Source organism: Morone saxatilis, unplaced genomic scaffold (assembly GCF_004916995.1).
Source record: "Morone saxatilis isolate NCDOM2014 unplaced genomic scaffold, NCSU_SB_2.0 Contig15, whole genome shotgun sequence".
Taxonomy (NCBI): domain Eukaryota; kingdom Metazoa; phylum Chordata; class Actinopteri; family Moronidae; genus Morone; species Morone saxatilis.
The window spans coordinates 5,260,528-5,275,297 of NW_023339707.1; the positions used below are offsets into that span (position 1 = coordinate 5,260,528).

General features: G+C 38.8%; 2 protein-coding genes across 2 annotated transcripts in view; one reads left to right on the forward strand and one right to left on the reverse strand.

Moving 5' to 3' along the window:
* Positions 1-949, forward strand: part of zgpat (zinc finger, CCCH-type with G patch domain) — a gene marked incomplete in the record, with an annotated part of 3,216 nt that extends 2,267 nt beyond the window's left edge. Inside the window, 1 exon segment of the mRNA XM_035657385.1 lies at positions 436-949. Coding sequence (XP_035513278.1) covers positions 436-574 — 139 coding nt within the window.
* Positions 950-8,085: 7,136 nt separating this feature from the next.
* chrna4b (cholinergic receptor, nicotinic, alpha 4b) overlaps positions 8,086-14,770 on the reverse strand; it is a 9,165-nt gene continuing 2,480 nt past the window's right edge. The window contains exons 2-6 of the mRNA XM_035656797.1: positions 14,096-14,247; positions 13,048-13,092; positions 12,827-12,936; positions 9,865-11,302; positions 8,086-8,453 (exon numbers count right to left, since the gene is read on the reverse strand). Coding sequence (XP_035512690.1) covers positions 8,328-8,453; positions 9,865-11,302; positions 12,827-12,936; positions 13,048-13,092; positions 14,096-14,247 — 1,871 coding nt within the window. The 3' untranslated portion in view covers positions 8,086-8,327. The remainder of the gene's footprint in view (positions 8,454-9,864; positions 11,303-12,826; positions 12,937-13,047; positions 13,093-14,095; positions 14,248-14,770) is intronic.

Here is a 14,770-nt window from a genome sequence, read left to right on the forward strand (position 1 = left end):
TTCATTCATTCAACACAGCCAAAATAGCATGAAAATAAAAAACGGAATGGTAGCAAAAAGTCCCGAGGAACACCTAAGGGTTAATTGTAAAATAAAAAAACAGTGGAATCTCAGCATCTTGTTAACTCCTCCATGGAGACATGGAGCAATCCTACACATACATATATAAATGCACTGCTTACACAATAATACTTTATTGTAAATTTAAGCACACTAGTTGCTATGAAGCTCCTGTCAAGTAAAATGGTAATTCATTTGATTTCACAAATAAGAAGGCTTGTGGGAGTTGTGTAAAATGCAAATAAGGTGTGAAGATTTGAGGTACGACACTTGTTTCCGTTGCCAACTTATTCTGGAAAAGTGCAGCTGAAAACCAACTAGTCTCCCCTGTCTCTCCCCCACTTCCTAATGTATTTGTTATTTTTGTGTGCAAAGGGACGCTTCCAGAGTGAAGCAGCTGGAAGAGAAGCTGTCATCGGCCCGCCGGCTGCTGGCCCAGCAGAAAGCCCAGGAGCTGTCCATCCAGAAAGAGAACAGGAAGGCTGACACACACAAGAAAATGACTGAGTTCTAAGCTCAGTTCCCTCAAGTTCCCTCAAAGACTTGGAGGATAAAAGGAAGCACCGCTTGCCTGAAATGAACTTTTGTCCCTTCCCTGTTGTCAGTTATTTGCTACACTGTTTTTTTTTTAAAGACATTTTTTAGCGTTGTTTCTCACCGGCATCATGGATTTGAGCCGGCAGTGGTGCCCACTTTAGACAGAATGGATCATTTACTGAAGATCATTTCTGTTTCCCATTTTACTTTCAAGGACTGAGCAGTTTATTTTGTTGTTTAGTTTCAAACTGTACAATTCACAATAATGTTACAAACAACATTTTATTTGTAATTAACATTCTGTCTCAGTGTATTTGTCTTTATCAGCACTAAAAACGCTGTTTGGAAAACCTACTGTGCATTTTCCTTTCTTTTTAACCAGACAACTGAACTCCAGTGTACAGAAATGTTTCTCTACCACAGAATCTTTAATGTGGTCTTTGTTATATTTTTCTGGGAGAGGCTTCAGTAATTCTGGCCAGTGGATGCTCCCATGGTTAGTGCACTGCACCTTGACATGGATTTCTGACTGTTTTTAAAATTACATCCTCAGGAGTTGGGAGACCTTTACAGAGTTTCGAAGTGAAGCCCCTCCTTTTGCCCACGCCTGTTACCAGCTCGTACACGGCATCTTTGAAACTACGATCGTAACCTCTCTATTAAATAATGAATTTGGTGAACAGCTTGTCTGCTCCTGGATCGGACACACATTGTGTGTAGGCGGTGGGTGTGTTGGGCAGTGATTGCATCTACCTTTCAGACTCAAGTAAAGGTCGAAGTCGTGATGTTGGGTAGCTGTGGGTCTTCATCCTTTTATTATCAGTGTCTAATGTCGAATGTGATACAGCATAATAGCAGTGCAAAATTAAAAAAAAAAGAACAAAAAGTACTCAACATTTTAATGAATGCTTTCAAAAAGAATCAGGGCAGTTGAAATATTCAGGAGTTTAGTAAGACCCTGAGTCCATGGAGAACCACTAAAAAACCGGTGACCATCAGCAAGTCACAGCGACCATGCTGTCCCTAAGGGGAAGGAGATAGTAAATACCCCTTGATAAAGCAATAAGGGCAGCAGGGAGATACAGTTCACTTCATAAGCTATCCAAGAAGTCTCTGGATGGACTCTGGCAGAGCAAAGGGCAGCCGCACGTGCAGAAATCATGAACCCTTGACTCAGTACCCTGAGGGAAGCCCCGCTCGCGCTCTGATCTGTTGAGTGGCAGCACTTTTAGATTGCTGATGACTGGAGGGATCACACTAAATTTGCTGATCATTTGGGAAAGAAATGGCAAAATGCAGTGTGTGTGTTGATTTAATGGGATCCCTTGAGGGTCTGTGCTTCACGCTTTACCCCATTTATGAGCCCCGGGTCTCTGAGGGTATCACTGCCCAGCCAGCAGCACATTTACTGTGTGTGTGCGTATGTATTCAGGTCTAGGTGTGTTGTCATTCTTGGCTGTCCGTACGCACCGCACACTCCTGCAGACGTCTGTCTCACGTATGGATTCAGACTGGCCTATTAAGGGAGTTTTCACTGCTAATCTGCACTTATCAGAGCCTGGATTAAGTGATTAAGGAGATGTGATGGGAAAATTGATTGGAAGGCCACCTTGACAGATGTTTTACTTAGGAATTCACGTTAAGCTGAGGGCTGCCAGGCTACAGGGGTTGGCCAATGAATCTGTGGAGAGATGGTTGAGCTTTCTAGTGTTATGCTACCTGGTGATCTGATATAAATTGTATGTATTTTTACTATTTACCATTTTTGCACCAGTTTTGAGGGTTTTTTTTTTTTTTCGCCTTTATCCTCATTGGACCTAACTGAGAACCCAAGGACTTGTCACAGCGACTTGTCAGATAGACTGTTTTATTGTCTATTTTACTCTATAAGAGACCATAATTTGTGTCATGCTTACACTTACTAGCCTATTAGGCATTATTCAACAGTTTCCCATATGAAGAAATCCATCTCCATAACAACTGAGCAAACTCAATCCGCTGATTTATTATTTATTATTATTATTATGAGCCTATTCATATTTTTTATGCATGTAGGACAAATCAAATTTTTTTCTAATGTGTAAAAAATTAAAACACAGGGTGAGTCATATTCACACAGTATGTGGGAATAAATCAGAATGGTGTCATCTACTAATGTGATTTTTATCTAAACACACAGATCAGATTGTTCAGGTCATCATAATTTGCTCAGAGTGTTCCTCTCTTTCCCCTCAGTGGTGTTCGCCAACTAACAGATTGGAAAAGTGCCTATAGCACCGTGCCAGGGTCTACAGGCCCCTGCACCTGCCCTGGTTGATCTTTAAACCCCAGAGCTGGGCTCCAACTCCAGCAGACCCTCCAGCCTGAATTTTTATATCTGTCTTCTGTGTATAGCTAACTAGTTTTGTGAGATTGTAATTACATTTGAGTTTATAATCCTATAATAACATAGGACATACAAGCTCTACACTGCAATACGCAAACAATGCCGCTCTTTTATTTCAATGTATTCTGCATCAACATGCATGGAACATCCACTAATGACACTGCTGACTTTTTGCTTGGTAGGCTACCTGGTAGCTTTAGCCTCAGTCTTTTAGCATTGTATCATATATGTAGCCATCGTCACATAAATATTTAAAACTCTTTTATAGGGTTTTCATTTTAAATTTAATCAAAATATGTATATATAGTCTCCTAACAATTTATCAGGAAGCAGATCGTCAGGTTCATCATGTGCCAAGCATCTAAGTTATTAAATTCACACCTCTCCTTGTCTAAATTAATTACCACCGTCCTGGCATATGTATCTGCAAAGACAATCACTTAATTGAAATTAGCATTGAAGGTCAATTCTTCATCAAGGTAAATTTAATAGCATGACATTTAGTTGTAATTAATAACTTTGTGTACTTACGTGGCATTTTGCATTGCTTTCAGGCAGCCAACAGAGGACCTTTGGGAAGCCCTACCATATGATTTACATGTTTGTAATTTGCCTTTGTGTAAGTATTTAATACTGAAATTATGCATATTAAATCCCTGCTGGAAAGCCATGTCTTATCATTTAATGGAAAGTAGTTTGTAGTTTCATAAAGACCATCCTCATTTCATTTCCGAATTCAATTGACAATATACCGCGGTATTGTGTTTCCAGAGGAAACTAGAAGGACAAATGGAAATTAATATCCGTTCATATATGAATCTTTGCATACAGACAAAAGACAAGCTTAAGCTTGACTTCTTTTTTCATAAAGCTGTGTTTTAGCTCATTTGGAGTTGGTACAAAGTGCTACTTTGTATTTCAGACTATCATCCAGACTCCCTTCCTCTGATTATGTGCTGGAATCAATGAATAAATACACAGCACTGCACGTATTTCACCTTGTTTGAAGTGCTGTGTTTCCATATTGTGCTTAATTGCCATTTTCTCCTGTCTGTGTTTTTACATAATGATCAATGGTTGGTCTTCTGCTGAGCCAGTAGAAATACAATAGTTTGTTGGCTGAGGTCAAATTTAAGGTCATCACTTTGGGCATTCAGGTGTAACGTTACATGCTTTTAAATTGAATCAAATTGGAGGTTTTACTGAGATGGAGCAGCAGAATGCAGATATATGGAAACAGGAATAACGTAGAAAAGAGTTGATGACTTGCTGTAAATAGTAATTTAATACTTTTTGAATGAGACATAAACAAATCAGAGAAGCTACGCAAATAACTGGATGTTAGTTCAGGTGTTGCAAAGCAGTCGTGCTACATTCTGTGTTGTTGGCGTATTCCTTTTTGCACAGACCTAACTCTATATAATCAGAGCATGTGGGCAGAAATTGCATTGAGGTATCCCAAGAGAAAAAAAAAGTAAAATGACTATGATACATGCACACACCTAAACTGCAATTTATAACTCACTGTAGTTATTATTATTATTCATTCTATAATCTGTACATCTCATACACTAAAAGCATAATCTAGAGTCAATGAGAAACCATTCTTTAGGGCCAAAACGCTTATTTTGAAAGGAAAATTTGAGAAATAAAAAGACTTTATGAAATCATTCAATACCTTGTTCAACCATTTTTGTTTTGGTTGTATTTTATTACACATAACATTGATGAAAACAAAACAATGACAACAAAAATGTTGAAAATGTATAACTGTTTATGTGAGACAAAGAAATCCAAGAAGAGCTTTCAGTTAGGTCTCACACGAGAACAAAAGGACAGAGAGAAATAAAAAATTCAGACACAAGCATTGGCATTTGGCACAAAAAAGTTTCCAACATTGACTGATAAATACTTTATGTGCAAATCAGAAAAAAAGACCTATACCTTTTCCTTGTATCTGGTTGGTAAAAATGTGCAAACAGTAAGGGGATGCACATTTTAACACAAATCAATTATGAACAGGGAATGGATATTGTTCAACACAGACACTGTTAACTGTCATGAACAGCAGTCAGCTACTCCATGAGTTGTTTCTCTTCCATGTCATAATTATTTAATTACATTGTTGTCAAATTTTAGTGCTCCCAGTTATAGTACCTTTTGCATATATTGTTTAAAGACATAAAAAGGTCAAATAATTTTGTTTTTGAGTAAAAAATACCAAAATAAGCTTTTCAGTGAATATACTATAGGTATATTTGTTGCTGCAAACTAACAGTTCTTATACGAACTGCCTCAGTATCCAGATTGATTTCACCTTTTAAACAAAAATAAAGTGAAACAAGTACTTGAGTGTTTTTATCCATTTTTCAATCTCTTTAGTAAAAACTGTTGATTAAAACACTTCTGGCTATAATACCCAATCAGTGTAGAAGAAGTGTAGAATGTGTTTGTAAGGTCTTACAACAACTACTTGAATGTTACCTGATTTGTGATGGAAATGCAACAAAACCAAAGGTGCCACCCTTTCCAGTGTTTTCAATGTAAACACGGTGACAGACATGCTGCTGAGGCCAGAGAGAAACGGTTTTGGAGCAACATCAGCTTCAAAGTCTGATTATCCAGTCCAAGACAATAAACAGCGTTTGTGATATTAGGGAGATAAACCTGCTACATCGATCGTGTCACATTGCTCAACACTTTCTCTATTTTAAGCTGTAACTTGCTCTGTTTAGCTCATAGACTGTATAAAATATGGACGTATTCTCCGTGACGTCAGCCACAGGTTTCTGAAAAGCCATTGTGAAGTGTTCTCGGCTAATCCCAAAATCCCCTGTGGAGCGTGGGTGGAGCTGAGGCGGGCTGAATGAAGCCTGGTTGCTGAAACCAGCCACCTGTGACGGCACCCACCTGTCACTCAAAGCAGATGCGCATTTAATTATGCATAACTTTACGCATTAATAAAATTTAAATGGATGAGTTAATAGAAATTCACCCCACGTACAGTTGTCATGAACAGGGAATTTAGCTATAGAGACCAGCACCTTTTATTGAAACAGGCTGTTTATTTTTGCTGTAAATTTGAGCTTTTCAATATGGGGGCTTATGGAGAAACATTTGCTTTTAGAGCCAGCCTCAAGTGGCGGGTCAAGGATCTGCAGTTTTTGTCACTATCCTGTTGGCTTCATTTTTCAGCCAAGGAGGTTGCCACTTGGTTTACCTGCTTAAAGATCATAGGCTACGAAGTGCAGAGTGGAAAGCAGCAACCTATGCTTTACAGGCTGGTCCTAAAATAACTTAGAGAACGCCAATGCTGCCACGTGGCAGTGGTGGTTCTGTGAGTCTGCACAGAGGTGCTTTGAGGTAAAATGCTCAGCATGCAAACCATGGGTAACACTTATCATGGTGAGCAGGTGTATGTTGTGCATCTATGTATGTTTGTGATCTTAGTTTAGTGTGTTAGCATGCTAACATTTTCTAATTAGTAAGAAACACAAAGCACAGTGGAGACTGATGAGAATATGATTCATCTGGCAGATATGTGGTCCTAAATCAAAGTATTGGTCAAATTTTGGCCTGATGATGGTGCTAAATGAAAAGTAGATCACCAAAGCTATTACAATTCATCCCAAGGGGAACATGAATGTCGGTACCAAATTCTTAGATAGATCGTCATAGAATTTGTGTCACAATATATCCCTCAAAACCACAAATGTAAAACCTGATTTTGGTCCTTAAGGAAAGGTCAGGGGAGTACCAAAGTCATCAGGATTCATTCTCTGGGAACTGTGAATGTCTGTACAAAATTTCATGGCATGGATTTTTGTAGTCTGGACCAAAGTGGTGAACTTACAGACCTGAACAGTGCCATCGCTTGAGCCAGGCTGCTGGCATGGGTAACAAAAGAGAGCATGCAAGGTCAGCTTCCTGTACAAAAATCCTTTCATACCTCACATACAGTATTTCCCACTATATGCAGCTCAATGTCCTCTGCCAAATGTTTTCAATATCCTGCAACACAATTAACCGTTGCTTAATAGCTTTAACAGTTTTTTTAATTTTTTTTTATTGAATTTAAATTATGATAATGTTAAGCTGTTACCTTGTCAATTGGTGTCTTACACTCATAAACTGCTGCTTCTTTGCTCGCTAGCATGTGTTTCTCTTTTGTTCTGTTGAAGAGGATAAACATTCATAAGTCAGTTCATTATTAGCCTTTCACATCTTCCACTATCCACCACTACCACAAACCTTCAACTCATTTTGTGCATGAACAGCAGCTCTGTTCTTTGTAATGCACTGTAAAATCCATTTCCTGTCAGATCTAATTTTACTGTATACAATGTGAAATGCAGTGTAGAAGCTTTATTAGATTTTCTTTATTTAAGTTAATATTACAAATATCTGAAAGATTTATATGGCAGTTATTTATTAATATTTACCTTTAACTTTGAATATCAATGCCTAAAATGAATGATTAGGGGTTTGAAAATCACACTTGACAAAAAAAGAAATAGAAAATGAGGCCAATCAACCCACTTCTTTATGAAGCAATAGAACAAATGAAATATTCCCTCGCTTAATTTGGTGGCTGGGGTTGAGGGGAGGAAGGGCTATGAATCACTGGAGAGAGTGACTTTAAATCCCTCCCAGTTAACTCTGTTGTAGTAGTAACAAAGAGGATGCCTGTAAGACGTATTGAATACATTTGTTTATTTAACTGCTAGGATTAGAAAATCACAGAGCTGTATGTGTGCTAACCTAAGCAGTGACCACTGCAAAACACCTGAACACACACACACAACTCCTTCCAAGCACTGAATTCTGTCAAATCAGGTTGCACAGAAACATGAATATTTTATGAATATTTGGTGAGGGCACTGCACTGCCAACTGTGCTATTGTCACTATAATATTGAGATTGTAATAGGGAATGTTAGAATTTAGATTTAAACCAAACCTTTTCCAGTCGTATCGATATCTTATCTCTTTCTGTGGTTTTCTGCATTTATAGATGGGTCAAAGTCCATTCTTCTCTGTATTTTATCATGGTGACAGCTTGAGCTATAGAGCTCAATGTCAAAATGGAGTGGTGCGGAAGGATATTTTTGCTGTTGGCCTTTTGCCCTCATAAAGAATTTATATTCCCCTGGAATCAATGATAGATATTTAATCTTGTTTTTACGTGGGTAACCTTTTGATAACCCGGGGCAAGAGCAAGGAATGTGACTTGTAGTTCCTTTGAAAAATAGAAAATAAAAAGATAAATGATAAACCCTTTTTTTTTTTTTACAGTATAAGACAGCATGTCGTCCTGTCACTCCCTTCTCTTCAGTGGTGAGTTTCTAGATCATTCCAGCCAGCCAAGGAGGAAGAAAGAGTCCCACGGATCCCAGTATACACACCAGTACAAACATCCAGAGGAATATCCTGTCAATGACCATGGCCACATATTTCCAGTCTTCCTTTACCTAGAAGAGAAGAGAAAGAGCACAGAGGGACATTTTAAATTTCACACCACACCACCTTTTTACCAGCTGTCAGTTTTCACCCTTGATTGATTTCTCTCGAATGGCTGATTTTTTCATTATGAGGCAGCTATCTCCTAAATGTCAGTCAATCCTTGCTTGTCTCTCTTATGAAAAATTCAAGGTCAAATTACTGAGGCCCCATTGTTTCAAAGACAGGCCTTTTCTGGCTAGAGATAGAAAGTGCATTGTAGTATTGACAATGGTTGGTTTCGATAAATACAATGACTTCCACCACTGATATTAGAATAATTGGACACATCTTTGAACTTCTTCCATTCCACAAAGACACCCTTCATTGTTTCCCAGCAACTCAGTAATTAACACTGAATCATAACTGTATACTGAAAAGCTTTTTGCTGCTTAGCAGTTTCCTAATTAAAACACATTTTCACTGGTATATTTCAAAGTAATAAGGAAGAGTCTTGTAAAAAAGTTTAACTGTCAAAACTGAAGACCAGCAGTATGCCACATGAACAGGTAACATGAGGTAAAGTAAAGGTATCAGTAAACTGTCAGTTGTCTGATTGTCATTTGCTTTGGAAAACGTATAATTATGTTATGTAAGTAAGTTTGACAACAATTTGGCAGACATACAGTGGGCTGTAGGAACATCCTTGGATTACAAGAATGACATTATACACTGAGAAATTTGAACTTCAACAGATGATTACAGATCGACTATTACATTTTTTCCCCACATACTAACAGTAGCACAAATTTCAAATAAAAGGTGACAGCCGTATTGCTTGTGCTAATGGGATGCTACTTGTATCCAAAAATGTGAAATGGACTCATTTAAGAATGAAAAGGCATATTTTGCAGGATTTGTTGGTTGCTGTTTGTCAACAAACCATTCACAGTTGACCCCACCTCCTATTGAGCAAGAGAGAGAGAGAGAACAGCTGTGGTTGAGCAAGCTAGAGGGGGTGTGGCTTTAGCAAGAAAAGAGCAGTGAATCAGAGAAATAAACGTTATTTTCTGATTATTTCATGGCAGTTTCTTTCTGATGCACACATAAACACAGCCACACCTCCGCACAACCCTGCGGGAAAGAGCCACGTTAATGGATTTTGTGTGTGAATGCAGCCAATGTCACCGTAACCCACCCGCCCTCACACCCTGCTACACTCTGTTACCCCCTGGCTGGGGGCTACACACCCACTGCCCAAAGATTGATGCCCAGAAGCGTCTCGAGTCTATACATTGGTTAAAAGGAAAACTTTAAGTTGCAAGGAGCTCTGTGAGACTTTTTTTTAAATATCAGCACTGCATCAACACCACATAAACATTTAGAAACTGTGTCATTGCCACGACTTTATTAGTTACTTAAAGATAATTTATGGAAACTTACTGAAAAATCTTCATCCTCTGCCCTGAGATGATCAGCAATGTACTGAACTCCCTCTATGGCCCGTTGCATGGCTGGGGAAATAGTCGGAACCACGTGGTCCTGTTGGGTATTTGCATCTTTATTGGACTCTGCTGTGAGGGTTTCTGCTAGTTGATCTGTAAGGGCTTGTTTCTTTACCCACCCTGCAATCCCAATGACCCCAGGCCCTTCATCATGCAGACAGCAGTACTGGAAGCTACGGGAACGACACCGATGCCCAGCTGTCTGAGGAAGCTCCCTCTGTTGGTCAAACATTTGCTCTACACTGACTGAGCGGCCATTTGGGGCCAGTGTATTGGGTTCTTCCCTGGATAGGCTGCGAAGTGGGCCCAGTGGCAAAGTTGGCGGTAAGGACAATTGGGAAGAAGATGAGGCAGCAGAATTATGTCCACGTAGGGGTTGTTTCTCTGAGAGAACTGAATACTGACCGGATGTGGGCCGGCAGAAAATGTTGGCCTTCAGTGAGTGATTTTCCTCATTGTAGTCCTTAAGAGAGGACAAGGGTGGAGAGGGTGAGCAGACAAGGATGCTTGGACTGTCAGATGGAGACTTTGGGAGTGTATTCTCTACCTGGCCCATCTGTCTTAACCCTGTCTCTAACCCTGTCCAAAAAGCCTGCGAGTTGCCTGTTGCAGATATGGTGGTAGGACGGTGCATCATCTCAATAAGCTTCTTGCAGTTCTGCTTGGCTGTGCCTGGTGGACGCTTCATGAACAGGACTCGGGGCACCAAGTCCAAGAATACTCTCCGCACCCAGTGAGGCATTCCATGGGTTTGTGGTGATCGGTGATGTACATTTAGCACAAAGACAGTAATTATGATGGAGAGTGTGACAAAGACCATGGTGAACAGCAGGTATTCACCAATCAGTGGAATCACCAGTGATGTGGACGGTATAATCTCTGTGATAAGCAGGAGGAACACTGTTAGAGACAATAACACTGAGATACACAAGGTGATCTTCTCTCCACATTGCGATGGCAGGTAAAACACCAGCACAGTCAAACAGGAGATAAGAAGACAGGGGATGATAAGGTTAATGGTGTAGAACAACGGAAGTCTCCGGATGATGAAATAGTAAGTGATATCTGCGTAGATCTCTGTGCAGCACTCGTACTTTTTGGTATTGTACTTGCCCACTGCATTGACAATGACCCACTCTCCACTCTCCCAGTAGTCCATCTGGTCCACATCGCTGGCCATGCTGATCAGATCGATCTTGGCGCGATCATAGGTCCATGAGCCAAACTTCATCTTGCAGCTTTGCTGGTCAAAAGGGAAAAAGGTGACATCTATGCTGCATGAAGACTTGTAAATAGCTGGTGGCATCCACTTTATCCGACCATCATAGAAGAGATGTGCCTTCGTGAGGTGAGTTACCGCAAAGTCGCCATCAGCACTGCACATAAAGAAGAAGATATAAGAGAGAATAAAAGTGATAACATTTAAAAAAAATATATAGTTTACATTTTTGCCTTCATCAAAAGTTCCACTTCAAGACTTTAATTCTGACTAAGTTCCTCAAGTAATACTTTTGAGATGACAAAAATTTAATTCAAGTTGACCATGAATCAAATTTTTTCTTGGAGTTTTCAACTACATCTGAAGGTCGTCTTCAGTGGAGGGAGTTATTTGTTAACATATGTATACTGATGACACTCACATTTATATGTATCACCAGGCAAATGAAAGATTGGATGTGCCAACATTTCCTACAGGAAAATACAATCAAACAAAAGGGACATTTGAAGTCAGTGCTCTTGCTGTCACTGAAAAATGTCATGGTGGCAGCTGCCCCTTCCTCCTCGCTTTCATCTCCTGCCTCTATAATCTGATTAATCTTTGTTGTAATCCTCTCATGTCTGACCCAGTCATCTGCCCACCTTGTTGCAATTAGCTTCAGTATATATAGAGATTAGCTGTCAGTCACTCTGTGCAATATTGGCTATGTTGCCTTCATTCTCTTCTGAACATCTGCCTGAACATTTTTCCTTGGCAGAGAATGTAAGCCTTTGTGTTGACCCAGTAAAGACCACTGACCTGACTAAATCAGACTTAATCAGATATTTTGGTGTAGATTTAGATATACATTTTCATCAAGACAATAACAAAGTCAACCTTTTACCAACAAAACAATTAATATAATTAGAGAATTCATGTCCAAAAATCGAGTCTATATTTCTAGTATACGTTCAGAAATCAGACAGCTACAGCTCATTCAGATCTCTGCTGCTCTTTTTTACAAAGGCTAAGAAAGCTGAGCATAAAAATCACAAAACACTTCTCTCAACCTCTCTGATCTTTGTTTTTCTCTTTGAACGCAATTTTATTCATTTGATGTCATTTTGTTGTTTTAGTCAGCATCTGTAAAGGACTTCTCACCAATAAATAACAGCCTCATATATTTCTTCATGTCAAAGTATAATCATGTTTGTATACTGACATACAGTTGACAGTTGTATTTAGCCCTTTTCTGATACAGTTTTTTATATAGCTGATTTCCCTTATTTAGTCAAATAAATACAGTTCCACCTGAGGCACACACACTCTGGCAGATGCATTTTAACTGAGGCCCCATTGAAAGACAGCCAATTACATTTCATCTTCTAATTCCCAGCCTAATGTATTGCATTGTACAATGTACCAAGCTTTGTTTGTATCCACATCCATTAAGGTTGACCTTGTTCACATTTATTTTATCTAAATTACTTTATGACATTGGCACAGGACACGATGTTTGGCACAACAGCAGAATCTCCATGTTTTACCTCCAGTCATACCATCTGTTGGACTTGAATCAAAAATATCTGAACATTAGTTGCTAAATTAGATTATTTTTGCCTTAAAATTGGCAACATTTAAAATCCCAGGATCTCTTACAATTTATTCACAAAACATACAAGCTACTGATATAGATCCTCACTTGTTGTAGAGGACAATGTCAGGCCTCCAGATGATCTCTGAGGGAATACGGATAGAGGTCACATTTTCGTATTCCTCTGGGTTCCAGCGGAGTTTGTAATCGTTCCATTCCTGTAGGAGGATTATATAGGATCATAGGATAATTAATAATATTCATATACAGCAGCTTTATTTAAGTTTGTATCTTTGGCAGCTTGTGTTTTGTCTCTCATTATCACATACTTGCTTGACCCAGACATTTGTGGTCATCATCTGGTTCTTCTCATCCTTATATCATGTAAACAGAGGAGACAATTACTGTGACATTCATCTTCTTTCAAATGAATTGCATGTTAGTTAACTATTTCTTTGAACATCTAATTTGCTAGTCATTCAATTTTCAAAGCACTCATAAATCAGTTATAGAACAAATCAACATACAGCACATACCCCATATTTATGAAGACAGATTTTTTTTTGTCTAATACATCAGGGGAAAAAATTAGGCAGCGCTTCATGCAAAAACACCCTCACTGTACAGTATCTGTTGCTTCACTAGCACTGCTGGCATGCTGCTTTCTCCAACTCTTTCCCAGCAACATCTAAGACACAGCAGTCAACGAAAACACTCTGAGGGAGAAGACAACTTCACCCAGAGCTGACTCTCACTACCAGGCATGTGGAGCAAACACTGTCACCTAATTGTGTGTCAAAATCCTGGTGAATCATCCCTGCAGGCTGCCCGTATTCAGTCTTGAAGCTACACCAGGCAACTTTGCATGGCTCCAAATGGCAGTTAAAGGTGTTATAAAATATTTTTTACCTTAGTCAACACAAATCCTGCAAAATAATTTATGTAAAATGCACATTTGTTTAAAACTCCAGAGGAGATGCAACAGGGACAAAAGAGAATAAAGATGTTATTTTGTTGAGACCAGCTGCATCTGGGTTGCTGTTTAAGAGACAGTTTTGAATGTTAACTGTCAGTGTTAGCATACTTGACAACTGAATTTAATGTGGGCAAAATAATTAAATCTCTTTTGTTGTGGTTTCATTTCCGCTGATAAGTGATCTGTATATTTAAATGTATGATGAGCTGGTTGATAATGAATACAATACATAAGACAGAAAGAGAACATCTGAAAATGTATAATTTACACAATAAATATAAAATATTAATTTCTCCCTTTTGGTTTATTATTTTTTTTCTTCAAGTGAGAACACAGGACAAGTGATTTACAGAGCAGATATGCATGCTGTGCCAGACAAAAAAACTGTTGATTTTACTCACCACATCAATAAGCTGGGCAATAGACAGCCCAAAGTGAACTAGCACTGTGTCTGTAGTGTTTTCTACAGGCCGAGAGAGCTTGTTGTAATGTACAAACAGATCCTGGAGCAGCCTCTCTTCAGCGTGGGCACGAGGTCCAACTTGGGAACAAACTTAGAGGAGAAAGAAGAGATTAGACACATGAGGAAAGGTTAAACTAATTATGTGGCCTTTCATAACCCATATGTACCATTTAATGTATTTTTAGTAGTTTAAAACAATACAATAATATCATTAATTTATCTTTCCCGTTATTCCTTAAAACCAACATATTAGATTGCATGCATTTGTTAATATTGCAAACTTCTTTGGGCTTATTTTGTGCAGAACTATGCGCAAGTGACATCTTTATACTTAAAACCAGTTTGAATTGTTTCTCATTTTGCACATTTATGTAGGAGATGAAGACTATGATTTCAAATGCATGACATTAATATCAAATATATTTTCTACAGTCTACAATGCATTCATCTATAATGGATTTAGCTGATACCATGCCACCATAAAGAATCCACTGCTGTAGATAGTGTAATCTAAAAGGAGAGTGACCTCTATTATACAGGTGGCGTTTGGTTACATGAGACTGTATCTGAGCGATGAAGCAAATGGAGAGAGAGAAGGGAGAGGTGTGGGGGG